The sequence below is a fragment of the Pelodiscus sinensis genome, chromosome 8 (assembly GCF_049634645.1).
Source record: "Pelodiscus sinensis isolate JC-2024 chromosome 8, ASM4963464v1, whole genome shotgun sequence".
In the NCBI taxonomy this organism is placed as follows: domain Eukaryota; kingdom Metazoa; phylum Chordata; order Testudines; family Trionychidae; genus Pelodiscus; species Pelodiscus sinensis.
Window position 1 is genome coordinate 49713797 of NC_134718.1, and position 20000 is coordinate 49733796.

The following is a 20000-nucleotide window of genomic DNA, read 5'->3' on the forward strand; positions in this document are numbered from 1 at the left end:
CCTCTGATGTTACTCAATAAGAACTGACATATGGTAGCTTCACTTACCATGGTGGAAGAGCATGTGACTAAAACATGAAGAAAAAGTATATTACTAAATATTATGGAGTAACCAACGGATTTATGTATATAAACATTTTACAGCAAAATACATATCTACAACATCTATATAGACTTTGTTCAACCAATGATTAAAATATTCAACAGTTCTCATTTGTACAAGCTATGACTGCTTTATGAAGTATCTGTCTATCTTTAAAAGCACAGCAATTACTGAAATTACTTAGTACGTAAACTTCCGATAATCCAGCACCTTTAGGACCCAGGGAGTGCCCGATTATCTGATATGCCGGACTATCAGAAGGGGGGGCTATGAGTGGTCTAGGGTGGTGTGGGGGGGATGCCACCCCAGACCCCTCATAGCCCCCCCTTCCGATAGTCCAGCTCTGCCCCAGGCATCCCCGATTCAGCCGCTGCTGGTCAGTTTCAGCAGCAGCTGAATTGGGACGCCTGCGGCAGAGAAGCTGGGGTGCTGCCGGGTTGGTCCAGTAGCGCTGCCCCTTGGCACTGCGGGACCAACCCGGCAGCACCCCAGTTGTTCTTGGGGACAGCTAGGGCAGAGCAGCTCTGCCTCGGGCTTCCCGGAGTCAGCCGCTGGTCAGTTTCAGCGGCGGCTGAATCGGGGACAGCTGGGGTGCTGCCGGGTTGGTCCCTCAGCGCCGAGGGGCAGTGCTACGGGACCTACCGGCAGCACTCCAGCTGCTCTGCCCCGGGCTTCCCCAGTTTAGCCGCTGGTCAGTTTCAGCAGCGGCTGAATCAGGGAAGCCGGAGGCAGAGCAGCTCCAATGGTCCGGCTGCCCGGAGCACTTCTGAGTTCCTGATGGTGCCGGACCATCAGGAGTGCCAGACCATCAGATGCTGGACTAAAGGAGTTTTACTGTATATCAAACAAATATAAAATATCTAGAAAACCATCAATTGCAATTCTCTCTTCTAAAGAATTTTCCATTTTATTCTATCATGCAAAGTGTTTTTTTTTAATTATAAAATACTGTAAAAATGTTTCTTCTTTTATCCTTTTTTAATTTGATGCCCAGTCTTCTGAAGAGGATATCTTCTTGACAATAATGAATGAAGATGATGGAGTAGGCCATGATAGTTAGAGAAGCTTCAGTATTCATAACCTGTAAGAGTAACTTTATGAACTAGCAATGAGCTGCTGTAATGCCAGTAATGACCTACAGTTGCCAAAATAATCTAAATTTATCACTCTTCTTTTGGTCAAGAACTCTGCCCCACCAATAAGGAAAAGCATGCTTCTTCCTTCCTAGTGGTTATCAAATCTGGAAACTTACTGCACAAAAATTCCTGTTTGACTCTCAGTGATTCTGACAAGGTTCCAATTCCCCCACCCCCATCCTAAACAAAAGACTGAGTCACTAGCTTTGACTGTAGAAACAATGTTTTTGCTGGTTCCTAGGATCTCCGAGTTAGTATTTTTAACAGTACAACAGCTAAGAAACATCCCTACAGCAGATAGCCTCAAATAGGCATGTTAGAACTGTGTGCTATTTGTGGAATATGAGGCACTGACAGTGTAGGATACAATAGGTTAGGTGGGTCTTCTTTTGTTTTTGAGAGAACCTCAGGTTCAGCTCTTGTCTGTTTGTTTCAGATCACGATAGGATCCAAATGAATGAAGTTAAAGCCTGCTTTGCTCTTGAATTAGGGAGCCAACGACAGTGTAGGTAACCACCGTCTGCACTTCTAAAAACAAGGCTGAGGCTAAAGTAATAAAGTTACTTGAAATATAAGTTATACTGTCTTCATCCACAACCCTCTCACACTACAGCTTTTCAAATCTCTGCCTACAGAAATAATGACAAGTAGCCTTTAATTATTTAAATGTTGCCTTGCACTAGGAAAAAAACTAATTTTGTAGGAATTTCTCACTCCAGAAAGAAAATTTATTGACAGACCTTTCTCTATTTTCAGTGTATTTTCAAATTAATTCTAATAAAGCCAAAATTTATTTTTGTTATTAAAGTGATTATATTTGATTCAAACTTTATTTTCTAATTCTAATAATATGAATGCCATATTCAGATAAAGCTAAATGTGAAAATTAAGTATTTTTTCCAGGCTTTCAAATATACAAGAAAGTTCCACTGAAATTAGCATAAGTGTGCAAGTAAATGGCACTGACTTTTCCTGAATGTATGCTGGTGGTCTTCCTAATAAACAATGCTGCCACAATAGAATATAGAAATGAAATTCTATTTGACCAGAAGGTCCATCTTGTCTTTGTTTCTCTCTCTCATATTTTCTTCTAATTGTCCCCACAGTCTCTCCAATTCCCTTTTGTATCAACTGTCCATGTTTCCTTCTGATAACTGATAACACAGACATCTACTGTTGAACTTCATCAATCAGCTCTTCCTACACTCAACATGTTTCTGAAGATATAATTTTGAAAACATTAGGATATATAGTTGAAAAGGAGCAAGAACTTCATGCTGACTAAAACAAAGTAATACTTCTCCCTCATTCTAAATGCCCAACCCCAAAACAACAACCAAAACCCCTCAAGCCTGATCAAAGAACATACAACAAAAGCTACTAAAAGTATATTAAACAACAAAAAAGAAATTGTAGCCTTTCAACAATGGCAGCTGCTGCCCTGGAGTCTCTAAACTGAGCTAATTCAAAATCTGTGGAATAACAGAATTTGCATAAATTTGTGAGCATGTGAGATATGTGCTATCAGAGAAAGCGCAAGCATCAAATCAGATACAATGGAGTACTATTAGCCTAGTAGCAACTTTGTATGAAGTTTCTCAATCCTGCAGCCAGTGAAGTTCATTGAAATTCCAGTGGGAGAAAAATTGGGCCTTTTCTCAACACATACTTCCCATTGGACAATGGGATTTTACAGGTAAAACAAAAATAAAAAATCCACCTGCCTCATGCCCCAGAAGCTGAACACCAATACAATCAGCCTCTCGCCTCATTAAAGAGTGCACTAGGGTAGGCCTCATCCCCATGAAGTGCAACAGGTTCTACACTATATCTGCTACTGAATTAGCAGTGACGCACACTATTATGAACACTGGATTCATATTTTTAAATTAGGGTAAGAAATTTAGCATGTTTCAAAAAAAAATAAAGATGCTGTAGAAGTAAATGAATCTGTTCATACTTAGCCTGTGAATGTTTTTTACATGACTGAGTAGAGGTGGATTTTGCAAGGCTGATATAGCGATATAACTACCAGTAAAGAAAATAGATGGCTAGAGAAGTCAATGAAGTTACTCTAGATTCACAATGCAATAGTACTATCCCAAAAAGTTAGGAAACAAGATTTTACAGATCTAACTCTCCCCACCCCCAGCACATAGCCTATACATCTCTTTTTAACAAAAAGTTCAAAGAGAAACCAAAGAAAGCAGGGGGCTGCTTCTAATCATAACTGCTTAGTTTCTTGTCACCTATCAGATCAATAGTAGACAAAACCATGTCCTTCCTGAGCACCATGTGGTAGAGATCACAAAGACCACTGTGCTGGACTTTTTCTTTTGACCTGCTGGCCTTGAATAATTAAGGAAGGACCATGTCTGATTGTTAGTTAATAAGCTCTTTTTAATAGTTTTGCAATCACTTGTGAGACTTAATGGCTGATTAGGATCTTATAGCTCTCTGGAAGAATACAGTTGGCACTGGATTACCCAAAAGCTTAGTAAGACATGATTTTTTTTTTTTTTTTGCATATAGTTGAGTAGCTCCCTTTGTAATATCTCATAGGTTATCTTTGAATTCAGGTGAACCATGACAGATGAAGCTACTGATAGAAAATTAGAACGTGGGTGGTGGTCATCCAGCCTAAAGTCTAACTTACTGTATCATGGACAGTTTGTGCCATTATATGCCCCAGCAGAGACAATGGGGTATTTTTACTCAGTTATAATAACTAGAAAGTTTAGAGTAGAAGAACCTTTGCAAGTAGTTGACAGTTTGGTGAATCAGCAATATCTCCACTTGAATAAAAAACCAATCTTTTCTTGCTGTGAAGTATTTTCTCTCATCTCAGGAAACAAAACTGATTGAATTTGAGATGGTTAGGTTCCCTCCATGAGAATTAGTGATGTTAAATTTAGTTTAATCAACTAGTTGATGGATTTTCCATTGACTAGTTAATTAGTCGATAAGTGGGAGAGCCACAGAAGAGCTAATCACACTGTGGCTCTGCCTTTTAAATGTATTAAGAGTATTTACTACTTTTAAAAGAATGAAATACAGTGGGGAGGGACCCAGTGCGAGCTGGGACAGCTGATTCCTGTTTCGCACTGGGCCCCCCTACTGCGCTTTAGATTTTTAAATGCATTTAAAAGACTGGAGCGCAGTGGGGGGAACCTGGCACTGCTCTTCTGATTTTTAAATATATTAAGAGCCAACAGGCTCTTAATACTTTTAAAAAGCAGAAGCGCAGCATCTAGAACTGGGCCCAACCCCCTGCTTTCCCTACCCCCCCGTGGAGATGGTGCTGGGGGAATCACCTTTTAAGCTGGCTCCCCCCAGCACCAGTTCCTCCACCTCCTCCTTGCTACCTCTGATAGAGGCAGCAAAGGGGAGGGGGGAGAAGGTGACTAATTGAAGGACTAGTAGACTATCCAATAAGTTTTTGCTTATCAGACAGTTGACTAGCTGCTTACATCCCTAATGGAAATAGAACTGGAGCAGTAGTCAACACATTCTAGGATTCTGGCAAGCTCCTGTGGCGTTTTTATAAAGTATTAAAGTATCTGCATACAATCTGTAAAATTGGCATATGACTGACCTTCATGGCTACTGAAAGTCAAAGGAGAGGTAGATGGCACCAGAATCCATTACTGACAAATTACAGTAATCTCTCCAAAAAAAAATTATCAATACAAAGGCTGTATAATTAACATTGAACCTTTCTATAATATTATATCTGGATCTGGGAAAAAGTGAACCCTTCCAAATTTAAATGATTATTATACACTCCTAAAGTTGTGACAGAACATCTAACTGCTCAAAAAGCAAACAGTATGATTTACTCTGAACCTTAATCAACTGTATTAATTTTTTATATTTACTCAACAATCTATAGTCGGGACCCTATAATGCTAAGCACAAATGGTGTACACATATAATGTAAAGACAGCCTTTGAGATATACAGCTACAATTAGTGCTATAAAATGCATTTCATATTCTAATTTATGTATGTAAAAGTTGGAAAAACCGATATCTTGTATTTTACCCTATTCTACATATGCTTGACAAGTAAAAGTTGTTTAGAAAACATGACTTTCTTCCAAAAAATGAAATATTGAGTCACAAAGAAGGTTTCTATGGTGACAGTAGACTAAAAATAAAAGTAGGGTGTATAAAGTTATGGGGATGACAGAAATGTAAAGAAGTATTAATTAAAAGCTACGTTAAAAAGAAATTAGATTGCATTTGGCAGAGTTCAGAAATGAAACTGTTGGAGAGAAACTAGGAAGCTAACAGAAGTAATTTTGGATGCAGGTTTTGGATGTAGTTTTGGCCATCAGAGGAGATTAAAGTTAATCCAGTAAGGTATGTTAGGATCTAAAAGAATACAATCCTTATCCTCAAAAAATGAGGGATGGTTGTTGAACTGCATAGGAGAAGCAAGAAAAATTAAACTCTACCTCTTCTCAAATGTGAACAGAAAGTTACTTATAGCCACAGAAAAAGCAGATCATAACCTGGGCAGTTTTTTTTTAAATCTCTCTTTAAAGAGGTGTTAAATATTTGTAGTTAGTACTTCTATTTAACAATATTAAATATTTAACAAATAATTGACATATAAAACAAAAGCAGCTTTATCAAGGTAGAGGCTTCATCTCCACCTTAAATTTTGTTTAAGCCTAAAACTCTGGGTGATCTTAAAGGCTATCTGTACTCTCTTAGCTATCTACAAAAAGTTGACAAACATAAAATGTGAGCTCCAACATGGAATTTTCATACTTCTGTTTATCTGAATATATCTTTTGGAGGTTTAATAGTCTTCCAAATCAGGTTGGATGGCAGCTTTGTGTTAAGCAGTCAGAGCCAGATTTTTAATAGTTGTTATATACTCATTCATTGTTAAATAAATAATGCTAGTGGCCTTGGAACTAATCTGCAGTATGTGTTACTTTTAGTTATTTTACCATGAACGAGTGTGATCGTTTGGAATCTCCAGAGAGTTCAGCCAAGAATCTAACTCCATAATGCTGCCAATATATGGCAAGATCTGTTCCATCACACAGCAAATGCATTTGGAAAATAAACCAGGCACTTGAGACAGCTACACTCTAGCATTTTCTTAAAAAAGAACATGAAATCAAAGCTAAGGTTCTTCTTGTTATAACCACAAAATCCAAAGCAAATGTATTAGAAAAATTTAATAGTGCCCATATAATAGACATTTAGAATTTAAACAAACAACCCCAAGATACACACAAGAAATATTTGGGAAACCCTAAAAACCACAATTTACAGTCATCCACAGGGCATGTTTTCCATGAAAGGCAGGATAAGATTAAAACACTGAAAGAGCGCAAAGTCAGGCTACATATTTGCTTTATAACGTTTGTTAACAGTCATGGGAAAATAAACAGTAATTCAGCCAAATATAGAAAGCATGACTTTGCAACATGAAATTCATTTTTTTCCATTCAACGGAACTTGCTTTCTTGAAAACAGTTTCCTACAAACACCAACAAAATACCACAAGTACTTCAAAGAAGAAGATACTTTTCACAAAAATGTTGATTTCCTTTTTTTAAAAAAAATAATTAAGGAGGTAAAAAAAGTTTTAATAAGATCACCCTTCAAATTTTAAATGCACAAACTCCATTCAGTTAATGGGAGTTATGTACGGATTTGAAAATGTTTCAACTGTATCACTGAACTAACCTGTTTCTGATGTTGTATTTCATAGTTTTAATTCTCTTTGGTGAGCCCAACATTTTGCTTTTGCTGAATTAGCGCCTTCATAGCATACACAGAGTATCCACCTCTTTAAGTGTCTCCATGAGAGAAAACTTTGTTCAATGGTAATCAATGGCATATGCTTACTATCACGAAATTCTTGAAAAGTTAGAGGCAATAACCTGTAGGAATCATCCCTATCTGCTGCATCATTGTCTAGAAATACTATTAATTTCAGTGCTATAATAATGAATTCCCATATATCAAGTGTAACTGTATAAATTCACTCTCTAGCTGAGCAGTAGCATTGGCTAGATCAGATGGAATTACCAAAAAATTGCTCATGACAAACACCATACCTATTTGTCTCTCTATTACACTTGCATATTATACACACAGAATTTTTTGACTCAAGGGAAGCCATATAAATAAACCAAAGTGTGGAAGGCTTCAGCATCAGCTGATAGCTGAATTTATAAAGCTAATATAAGCTTTGTACAGATGGAAACAGCAACAATATTTTCAAAACTCTCAGAGCTTCTGTTATAAAGTACCAAACACTAGAGACAAATAATTTTTTGTACTTTTTAAAAATGCAAAAATGACCAAAAATGTGCATGTATTGTAAGAAATTATATTTCCTTGAACTAGCACTGGTAGTCCATGGAGTATACATAAATACAGCTCTTCTCCTAATCTGGAGGCTTTAAAACAAGCTAAAAATAAACATTAGCCAGCATAAGCCAGAAGTGATGTGCCACTGCTCATATCCGGGGGGGGGGGGCAATCCTGCCATGTTACTGAAAATGTATTGAACACTGTGCATCACCCACAATCCTGCATTTTTAATGGACAGTATCCTAATGTAAAAAAATGAATATTTTACAGTTTCCATTATCAGCACATGCGTATTACTAGCTCTACTGCAGATATACACTGTGAAACTGGAGGCTATTTAAATGATCAATCAGTCTAGCAGGCCATTTAATATTTTCATCAAACCTACTATTGCATAGTACTTTTGATACAACAGCTCACCCACTTACTATATATTTCAACATTTCCTGTTTTTCACGGAAATTAAAGTAGCATTCAAAGTTAGAGATCATACACAATTTTCCAGTTTAAGTCAGAGTAAGAATCAATCTGCAAAAAGTGTTTTAAATTTATAATTCATTGTTGTTCTGTGTGTGTTCATAGCATCTTTTTGTTTAAGGTACTCTAGGCAAATGCTTTGAGAATGCAGATAAGTTCAAAAACCAAGTGCTGACAAAGAATTCCTTCTAGCTTATATATAGACAATTAAACATGCATATCTATGCTCTCTGTAGCAATATTTGGCATTATTTTCCTGCAACTCAATATCCCAAAGTGAAATAATAAACTCTTATTTTAAATATAGAACTTTCCCCTAAAGAATTCAAAACACCTTACAAACATTTCCAAAAGAAATTCTGCTTTCAGCTGCTCTTAAAAGGGTGTGCAAAATCTAATAAATAAATAATAGGAAGGAGGGCATAGAGAATCTATAGAGACTCTGTGCTTATTATTACAGATTTAGAACTATTTGCTAATGGCCAAAGCCTCCACTAACAAACATATAACAGACAATAATTGCTATTAAAGCTTAAACACTACAGTAGCAGTCAGGGTTGCCAGATGGTTGAAACAAAAATACCGAACACCTCCCCCCCCCCCCAAAAAAAAACAACCACTGGGAAAAATTCTGTTGAAGGAAAAAAAAAGGGGGGGGGGGGAGGGAGAGACCAAAGCTGTTGAGAAAAAACATTTAAATAAAACAGCATGTCCCCTTTAAGAGTGAGTGCAGGGACAGGAACAGGGGAGCAGTTGAGCACTAAGACCCAGGGGTCGGCAGCCATTTTGTACCGGCAACCTTGCGGAACCAGGTAAGCATGGGGGCTGGGGTCGGGGGGTGTTGGGAGCCAGGGGTGTGTGTTGGGGGGGGGGAGGAAGGCCGGGCACAGAGTGTTTGTAGGGTTGCCAGGTACCTGGCATTTTCACCTCCTGGCTGGGGAAAAAAAATCAGAAAATACCGGATATTTTAGGTGTCCGGTATTCTCTGAATTTTTTTTTACTGGACAGGAGGCAAAAATACCGGACTGCCTAGCAACCCTAGTAGCAGTTGTGGAATGGTTGTTCTTCACTGAGGATAAAACTCCAGCCATTCCAACCTTTGCCTAAATTATCATACACAAAGCTTGGACTTCTTGCCAGAGTTTACTTGGACTTTTTACCAGGGATATAGAACTTTTCCCCAGTCAATTAAGCCTATGAAGTTAAAGAGAACATGAGATGTACCTGAGGCAAAAAGTCTGTTTTCTGATATGAGTTTTCTGAAGTAGGGTCTTGTCTGGGTTATTTTTTTCAGGGGCAAAATTGTGACTCATGTGCATAGTTCCCCTCTCAACCAAATATGTTTTAAAAGAATACAGGACCTTCTATGCTCCCCCAAAGGATTAACTGGTCATGCCTATGTTCTATCCTCAAAGCCTCTATTGCACGAGTGGGCAATAATTTCTGCTAGTGGCCACTACAAGATTTGGTAAGTGGTCAAGGGCTGCGTTCTTCCATGGTATTAATGGAGGCAGTGGTGGTGGGGAGGTCTGGAATGGATTTTGGGTGCAGAAGGGAGCTCTGGATTAGGGATGTTAACTATCAGTTGTTTTACTAGTCAAGTAGTCGATGGAATTTCCATTGACTACTTGACTAGTCTATAGGTACTTCCCATTGAGGCTCTTGCACATTTCAAAGGAGGAATGCGGAACTCTGAGTGCAGCCTGGGGCCAGTGGGAAGTCCAGTTGACTATGGGTTGCATGTGGGTGTGCCAACTTTGAAGCGTGCATTTCAAAGTGGAAGCGCAGCATGGAGCCCGGGGTCAGCTGTGGCTTCCCAGCATTTAAGACGCATTTCAGCAAAACCTGGGATCAGCTGGGGACTCCTCAGCTGACTGTGGCTTCTGAGTGGCATTTCCCCAGAACCCGGGTTCAGCTAGGGACTTCCCAGCTGATCCTGGATTCTGTGGAAATACCGTGTGGAGCCCAGGATCAGCTGGGTCCCCAGCTGACCCCAGGCTCAATGTGGCACTGCCGCCTTGAAACGCGACCGCAGCATTTCAAAGGGGCAGCCCGGGATGAAGTACCTCCTCTTCCCCCCCACCTTTGCTGTCTCTATCTGGTAGAGAAAGCAAGGGGGAGGGGAGAATTGACTAGTCTACTAACTATCCGATAAGCATTTGCTTATCGAATAGACGACTAGTCCTTACCATCCTTACTCAGGGTAGAGTACTGGGGTGGAGGAGGGGGTTTTGGGTCAGGAAGGTGATTTGGGTATGGGTGAGTAACTGAATAGTCATGTAACCGCATGAAATGTCAGTGGTTACATGACTATTTGATAGCCCCTGGAGTCGGAGCCTGCAGCCAGTGTGCTCCAACCCCACTCCCAGGGAGCCCCTTGTCACCCTGCAGTGATGCCTACAGGGGGGGAACAGGTGGCACCATGTAGGGAGCAAAGAGGGGGAGTCAGCACACATGGGGAGCCTGCTTGAAAGCCTGCTCCCCATGCGTATTTGCTCCCTCTTGCCCCTCTCACCCTCTACACTGCTGCCTCTCTATCAGAGGCAGCAGCACAGGGGTGGGAGGGCTGATAGATCCAGTGCTCACGGGAAGACAGCTTTTAAGCCAGTTCCTCATGGGCATCAGCTCCTGCTCCCCCTCTAGTAGAGGCAACAAGGGAGGAGTGCATATAGTTGACAAGATTAACTAATAAACCCAGGCTTATCTGTTAATCATGTAGTTGTCTACACACTGACATCCCTAATGGGTTCAGGAGAAGATTCTGATCAGAAGGAGGAGTACAGGAGGGGATGCAGGGTCTGGAAGGGGGATGTGACCTGGGGCAAGGGTGCAGGTGTTTGGGTTGCATCTTGGGGTAGGAGATTGGGGTGCAGTCTGGGAGGGGGCATGGGTGCAGGAGTGGGGGTAGAAAGGATTTGGCTTACCTGGGCTGTGGGTGCAAAAGAGAGAGAAGTGGGTTGAGGTGCCAGGTACAGGCTCTGGCTAGGAGACGCTTGCCTTAGGAGGTTTCCAGTTAGTAGCTCTGCAGGAATTTCAGGTAGGCTCCCTACCTTTCACACCTCCCAATGCTGCTCAAAGCAGCTAGTTGCAGGAGCCATGTGTCGTATGAGGAGGAAACATCATGCACTGCCTGTTCCGTACACATGGCCGAGGCATGAGAACTGTGAGATTGTGCTGAGGGCAAGGGCAGCTGCAAAGCCTCCCATGGGCATGTAGCACACAGAGCACATGGCACCGCCTGCTGCTTTCAGCAGCGTGCAGGAGCGTGGAAGGCAGTGAGCCTGCTCAAGGCTCCTGCTGGGCTGTGGGATGGTAGTGGTGGGCAGCACAGTTCCCTGAGCTGGGTTATAATGGCTAGAATTCTATCAGCTTTGCTGTTTATTTAAGTTTTCTGTGGCTCTTCTGTCAGCAGCAGTATTTTGTTCCTGTTTCAAGAGTGGCAAAGCTTTTCTGTTAAGCTACCCTCCAAACAGGCACAAAGACCCCACATAAAACTGCTGAATTTCTGTGCAGTCTTTGTGTAAGTGGAGTTGACTATGTAGGATACAAGCATTGTGGGAGAGGCTCTTGGAAAAGAGGGAACTATAGGAGTTAGATAACATAGGAAATTCTGGAAGAAAACACTAGGGCCGAAGTTTTAAGTGGAAGCAAAGTGAATTTTTTGTTGTATTGCACAAAGGCATGGGTGAGCAGAATTTGGACATTTACACAATGTCTAGCTCATTAAAATGACATAATTACCTATGTCAGCTTAAGATTGCTGTTTGCTGTAAAAGAATGTATTTCAAATATTTCTGTGAGCATGCAGTGTCTAGTGTTTTAGTACTCAGATTCTTTGCCATTTTTGATCAAGTGTATGCACCGATTCCTTATAAACTGAGTTTCATATTTCTATTGCAATAATAAACCCCCTAACTACAATATTCTATATCTACATATTTGTGAAATACACTGCATGAGAGGATAACAACTAATCTTTGATGACATATGATAAGAACAACAAAAATTAATTGCCCAGATAAAATGTACCAGTATAACATTCCTCCACTTTTACACAAGTACAGTCCTGAGCCCAAATGGTCAGGTAGCTCAGTTGGAGGGAGCTGTGTGCAAGATCGGAGAGAGATATCATTTGGTATTCCATTCCTCCATAAGCTAAACTTAATTGGTTAAATTAATTTTATATTCTAAACATGAGATCAATTGATTAGATTTATAATACTAGTAGTGATTGGGATGGATGTGTAACAAAGGTAAATCATCATAAAACACTACTTTATAGTCTTTATTCCATGATTTGATTCTATTGATGAAAAAGTGACCCACTGAAGGTTATCAGAATTTCTAATTAAACTGAGTAGAAGAGAAAATTTATTACATTCAGAAGAACTGTCACTTTAAGAGCTATATAAAATATAGAAAGCATTTTGATTTTGGGCCACATCTTCTATTATTGTTGAAACAAAATGTCCACTCTACGCAGTCAAATGCATTCTCTTTGCTCTGTGAAAGAGTCAGTTAACTAAATTTAACAACATACGTTCTACAGAATCTGGAATGACACTAGTAAAAACTATAAAAACTACTTGGCCCGTGTATGAAGTAACATTTGTAATCTATTTTGAAGTAATCTGGATAGAATGTTCATATTAAAATTAACTAAAGAAGCCATATGGCAGCTTTTTTTGTGGCTGCTGTTTAAAACCCAATTGAAGTTATGACTATCATTAAGTATTATTATTTTTGTAATATAGGAGTCTAGGCACATATTATATAGGAAACACAGTAACTGACTTGCAAACCTCTTAAAATATTTATAGTACTAAGAATATGTATTTTACATGCACATACAAACTGTATTATATCATCTAATTATAACAGCGACCTAATTTTACCATGTAGATGTAGGTCACTACAAACAGTGGGTAGTAACTCTTTAATTCAGAACTTATATAACCAGCGTACCATATTTTTCTACTGTCACAGAACTAAACAGTTGCTAGACTGGAGAAGGAGAGAAAATAGATTTTATGGAAGGGCAAATGAACTCCCCTCACAAATGCCATAGAAGGCAGGGCAAAGCCAATAGAGGCCAGGGTCTCAGGGAATCTAGGGAGACTAAAGAAGGGGGCCTGGCACCCAGAGTAGGGGTCCACCCCACCACTCACCAGCAGCAGTGGAGGAAGTGAAGCAATGTGACCTCAATTTGCTCTGGTCTCCTGGTCATGTTGCTCAGGAGATGGGTTGTGGCCACCTTCACACTCACCAGTGGGAAGCAAAGCCATGTGGCTGAGGAAGCAGAGCAAGCTAGGGCTGCGTGGCTTCACTCCCTCCACTGCTGTTGGTGAGTGGGGGGGGGGGGACCAGACCCTCCCTACCATTGCCAGCACTGGACCTACTAGTCCCCCAAGTCACATCGCTCAGGAGAGAGATTTGGGGGAAGAGACATGGTAGCGTGGAACAGGGGCAGGGAGAGATGGAGTCTGGGTGGAGATGGATTGTCCTGGCCCTTTCCCATGTAGCTGGTGGTCCCGTTTCATCCCTCACCCTTAATTATAACTGCAAGTGTCTTATCCTACATAACTTAAGCAAATCATGGTTTATAGCTGTGAGTTACTCTAATGCCACTTGTTTTGCTCAGCTTTACCTAGCAAGGCGTGCATTTATCCATGACCTCAGATGTACTTGTAAGCTTCTATATGCAAGGTGGTATGAGATGGATGTATATAAGACACAGTGATGGAAAAATGAATTGAACATAATGAACATAAAAATGTCCAGTGAGATTATTCATCTGTTCTATACATTGTTTTTCAGCACAGAACGTATTTGAATAAGAATATACACTGCTAACGCAGAATGTCGTGAAAGACTGTGGTACATAATAAAATCCCACAACTATTGCTCCTTTAAATTAAAACAAAAATTCTCCAACATATTTAGAAAAACTTACCTCAATGCCTCTTTATGACTCAGGAATTAGGAAGGAACAATCAGTTCCATACATACAAGATGGGAAGCGACTGTCTAGGAAGGAGCATGGCGGAAAGGGATCTAGGGGTCATAGTGGACCACAAGTTGAATATGAGTCAACAGTGTGATGCTGTTGCAAAAAAAGCAAATATGATTCTAGGTTGTATCAACAGGTGTGTTGTAATCAAAACTCGTGAAGTCATTCTGCCGCTCTACTCTGCACTAGTTAGGCCTCAGCTGGAGTACTGTGTCCAGTTCTGGGCACCACATTTCAAGAAAGATGTGGAGAAATTGGAAAGGGTACAGAGAAGAGCGACAAGAATGATTAAAGGTTTAGAGAACATGACCTATGAAGCCAGGCTTCATGAACTGGGCTTGTTTAGTTTGGAAAAAAGAAGATTAAGGGGGGACATGATAGCGGTTTTCAAATATCTAAAAGGGTGTCACAAGGAGGAAGGAGAAAATTTGTTCCTCTTGGTTTCTGAGGACAGGACAAGGAGTAATGGGCTTAAAGTGCAGCAGGGGAGGTTTAGATTGGACATTAGGAAAAAATTCCTAACTGTCAGGGTGGTCAAATATTGGAATAAATTGCCAAGGGAGGTGGTGGAATCTCCCTCTCTGGAGATATTTAAGAACAGGTTAGATAGACATCTGTCAGGGATGGTGTAGACGGAGCTTGGTCCTGCCTTGAGGGCAGAGGGCTGGACTCGATGACCTCTTGAGCTCCCTTCCAGTCCTATTATTCTATGATTCAAGCCTCTGCCTAACCTGCTCACTTATATATCTTATCTAGCACATTCCCCACTTGGCCTTCTCAATCTACTGAATTTTCCTGTTTAATTGCTTTCCCATCTCCTCTTCCCCATCTCCTTGCTATGCAGTGAAGCAGAGCAACTTGGCTGGGAGATATGCAGCGGATGGAGCAGGTTGCTACACGTGTTGCTCCACTTCCTGGCATCAACAATGATAGAAAATGTGTCCCAAAACCAAAATGCTTTCTATATTTTATATAGCTCTACAAGTGACAGTTCTTATTAATGTAATACATTTTCTCTTCCTTCAGTGAGTGCATGCCCCTCAATATGGGAGACCATCCTGTCCATAGGACAGTTGGGGCAGCTGCTGCAGGGTGCTCCAAAGTACAGGGCCTGGGCAGCTGCCCCAAATGGTCCTATAGACAGAACAGTTCTGTTATTCACACATTTGGCAAACCACAGAAAGTAGTGATAACATATTCAGTTGTGATAACATATTCATATTTACAATGAAGTGTAATCCCATACTCTATCTGGTAGAGTTGAACTACGCTTCTCTCCTTCTTTTAAGGAAACATAAAATCATGCAACTCCTTCTATAATTAAGCATTTAACTTACATGGGATCCTGTCAACTCAAAAGGAACTTACATTCAATTCTACAAAATTAGTGTGTCTAGTCCCTACTTTTGGCATTATTTAGTATCTCTATGAAAGCCACATTTACTCAAATCCAAACCACGATTTTTCCCTATTAAATATGGGATGGAAAAGGGAGATTGATTGTGACTACCTCCTGTGTACAGTCATAGACTCGTAGACTAAAAGGGCATGTCTACACTGCATTCCTCTTACAAGAGAGGAAAGCAAATGCAGTCGAGCGAAATTGAAAATGAAGCGTTGATTTGAATTTCCCGTGCTTCATTTACATAATCGTGTCTGGCTGCTATTTCGAAATACCCTATTTCAAGATAAAAACGCCATGTAAATGTGGTTATTTTGAAAGAAACCCCTTCTTTCGAAATAACCATTAAACCTCATTTGTTAAGGAGTAAGGGTTATTTCAAAAGAAGGAGTTTCTTTCAAAATAACCTCGTCTAACATGGCATTTTTTATCTCAAAATAGGGTATTTCGAAATAGCGGCCAGACGCGATTATGCAAATGAAGCGTGGGAAATTCAAATCTACTTTTCATTTTTGATTTCGCTCGGCTGCATATTCATTCCTCTCTCGAAAGAGAATGCAGTGTAGACAGACCCGAAGTGACCTCAAAAGATCTTTTAGTTCAGTCTTCTGCACCAATGGCAGGATTAGGAATTTCCTAGAGCATCTCTGATTGGTGTTTTATCTAACTGCTCTGTGGATGGACTTTCCAAAACCTTCCTACGCAAATTATTACAGTGTTTAACTACCCCGTCAGGAAGTTTTCCCCAATGTCTAACAAACTGCAATTTAAGCCCACGGCTTCTTGTCCTATCCTCAGAAGTTAGGGAGAACAACTTTTCTCCCTTCTCGTTCTAACAAGTTTTTATCTACTTGAAAAATGTTATGTTCCCTCTTAGTCTTCTCTTCTCCAGACCAAACAAATACAATTTTTTTCAATCTTCCCTCACAGGTCATGTTTTCTAAACCTTTAATCATTTTTATTGCTTTTCTCTGGATGTTCTCCAACTTGTCCACATCACTCTTGAAATATGACGCCCAGAACAGGACACAATACTCCAGTTGAGGCCTATTCAGTGCACAGTAGAGTAGAAGAATTACTTCTTGTATCTTGCTTACAGCACTCCTGCTAATACTTCCCAGAATATGGTTGGGTTTTTTTGCAACAGTGTTACACTGTTGACTCATATTTAGCTTGTGATCCACTATGACTCCCCAGATCTCTTTCCACAGTACCCCTTCCCAGGCAGTCATTTCCCATTTTATATACATGCAATTGATTGGTCCTTCCTAAGTGGAATACTTTGTTTTTGTCCCTATTAATTTCATCCTATTTACTTCAGACCATTTCTTCAGCTTGTTCAGATCATTCTGAATTCTAATTCTATCTTCCAAAGCACTTGCAACCCTCTTAGACTGGTAACTGTCTGCAAAACTTTACAAGAGTACTCTCTATGCCATTATCTAAAACACTGATAAACGTATTGAACAGAAATGGATGAAGAACTGATCCCTGGAGGATCTGTACAGCTATCCTACAAGAAGACTATTTTGTCTCTTTGTACTTGCATGGTTAAGTCCCACTGACTTGAAAGGAAAATGCAAATGGACAGAATTTGGCCTTTTGTATTTATTTATAGCTAAAATGAACATATTGCTATTTCCTTGTCCTTCTCCCTCTGCTTTTCTCACCTTCAGTTATGTTGCATGCAACATTTAGACAGTATTCTCTCTCGGGTAGGGATCATAGCTTTCTACACCTCCTTGAAGCACCAAATACACATTTAGGCACCACAGAACAAACTCTAATGTTTCAGAAAAAGCACAAATCACAATGAGACACATTCCTTCCACCTTAAAATATTTCCAGTACATAAAATATAAACACTCTAGTAAACAAAGTAACTATCTTAAATCAAACTTTCTTTGTTAAATTATCTCCACTTTCCCCACAACTGTGGCATATCCACTGCGTCATACTCAGATGATTAGCAAAAAACATGAGCATGTATGAATGTAAGTTAGGTTCACTAACTCTTAATCAGAAGAGAAGATTAAAGATGCATCCATTTAAATTTGTCAGAGAGTTTGTTTTGTTGGTCTAGTTAAAACAATCTACTTGGAGGTATGAAACATCCTATCCAAGCAGAAAGTGTCATTTTCAGAGGGTTTCCTCCTGTCAGATAAAGAATCTAGTATTCTGATCTCTGATTGGACAAAGTCATTTGCTACTATCTATCTGAGCCCCTATTTCCACTCTTCATCCTTAATAAATGCTTTCGCTTTTTAAGAAAATTAGAATATAATGCTCATTTTCATTTGACTTTTCCAGGTGTTGGGAGGATTCTCTGATCTAAATAACTAAGTAGTTTGCTGTAAAAAAAAAGCAAACAAACCCTCTCTTTTCACCTCAGTCATGCTTCTAACTCTACATTCTGCCCTCCTGGACTTCTTTTGTAGCACATAAGGGACTGGAAAATCAACCCATCAGGCCCATTTCCTCTCTCTGGAGGTCAGCTCTGCTCCCTTTCTTCCTCTTCCAAGGAGAGTGTGAAGCACCCTAGGGACTGCATGCAAACAGGCAGCTCACCTGGCTGTCAAAGGCACTTTTCTACCCACTGTACTGGAACTCTTATTATCTCCCTTCTGGACCACTGGGGCCAAAGCAAAGCAGTCTAAATCCAGCTGTCCTTTGTCCCTTCTGCCAATAGCTCCTTCATAAACTTTGCACAGGAAACCCAGAGTCCAAGGCTGCTATAGAAAAAAGTACCAGTAGCTGAAGTGTAACTTTTTGTGTTTTTTTTTTAAATATAGAATTTTTTAGTGGAAGCATCAGATCTGTGATACCACAGTTATTTCACTGAACATAAATATCCACCACTCCTAGACTGCTGATAAGGTCTGCTTGTTCACACATGTTCTGTCTGGTGAAACATTTTCCTCACTGACTATGGGTTATCTACTTCAATTAAGTTCCCTATTTATATTAAATTCTCCGTACCAGAAAGGATGGTTGTTACGGAAGGTTTTCTAGGGATGAAAAATTCCATTTAATTGGTTAACTGGTTAATCATAGTGTTTAACCCAGTTAACTAATTAAAGAGGGCAGGCTGAAGAGCCACTCCAGGCCCGTTGGGATAGAGCAGCATCCCCACCCACCACAGCTAGGCTGGAGCAGCCCCTGTCTCTGGTGGGCCCATAGCTGTGGCAGACAGAGGCTGCTCTGGATGGTGAGAGTGCTCCTGGCTGCGGTGCCCGCCATGGACAATGGCTGCTCTGGATGGGCTGAAGCACTCCTGTCCACTCCTGTCCTGCTGGTGAGGAGCTGCTTCAGCTCCCACTGGTTAACCAGTTAATCCTTCACATCCCTATTTTGCACTGGATATTTGAAACATGACACAGGATTGTATTATAATCATTTGACACCATATAAAGCTTTTGAAAAAACAAACAAGAAACCCACCACAAATATTTCCGGGCTTGATTCTGTATCCAGTCTGCATGTAGAATTCCCACTGTGTCCTTATTTTCTTCTTCTTTTTTATAAAAAAATAAATGTGAATTCAAATCAATCAGCATCATGATTTTTTGCATAATTAGCAATTTAAACATATATCAAATCCTAAATTAGATTGCAATAGATATGGTGGGAGTGCTGCTATTGTTTTAGTAAGACAGTAGGATTTTGATCACTGTAAATTCTAAAAAATACCTATTCCACATAATTTATCAGAATTTTTACTACCAACCATTTGTGTGAATAAGATTTTGAATAGCAAGCTATAATTAATGCATAATCCTCTTTAGATATTCAGAACCTTTTTTATGTTGCATTTAAGTGTATTTTCACAGAAAGTGTTTCTGCAAAAACAGACTCACAAATATTTTAAAACTAATTTTTCAATTACTTATTGCTCACCAGAGTACACTGCCAAGTTATACTCAAAAGATGAATACATATAGTGTAAATATCTTGCCATTTCATGCAGGTATTATAAAAATAAACACTTAAAAGAAAAACTGAGGCCATTAAACATGAAGCCTTATCTCAAGGGTAGCCAACCTTTTAGGATCTGGGGACTATTTGACATGGTTTCAAGGGCTGCATGCACATGCTGTCCTGAATCAAGCCCCAAGGGATATTGCGGCCAAGTAAACTTTGCAAACAAGCTACCCAGGCTCTGCAAAGAAAATAAGACGGGCATGCAGGAGCAAAATTGGTAAAAAATCTGTCTAGAAACACTTCAGAAAGTCTACAAAGGGCAGATAAGCATAACAGAAAGGAAACTATTCAGATATCCAAGGAATTCAAGCAACGATCATACAACTATTTTCTAGAATATATTACAAATAAACTAACTTAATAGCAGTAAACTGGCTAGCCCTCCCAATCACACAGAGGAAAAAAACTGAATACATATGCATCACATTTTATACGTACAAAAATTCAAAATCATTGGGCATTTTAGAGAGAGGGGCTACATGTGAATAGTCAGTAAATTCTCCACCTTATATGGAATATGCATCTCTATAATTATTTTCACTAATATTA

General features: G+C 39.8%; 1 protein-coding gene across 8 annotated transcripts in view; it reads right to left on the reverse strand.

The window, feature by feature from the left end:
* The window catches only part of MGMT (O-6-methylguanine-DNA methyltransferase), a 325802-nt gene that overhangs the window by 97044 nt on the left and 208758 nt on the right, over positions 1-20000 (reverse strand). The window contains exon 4 of one of the 8 annotated variants that reach the window (XM_075935256.1): positions 18912-18984. The exons of the other annotated variants lie outside the window; for them this stretch is intronic. Within the exon in view, the coding sequence (XP_075791371.1) occupies positions 18912-18984 (73 nt within the window). The remainder of the gene's footprint in view (positions 1-18911; positions 18985-20000) is intronic. 8 annotated transcript variants of the gene reach the window in all.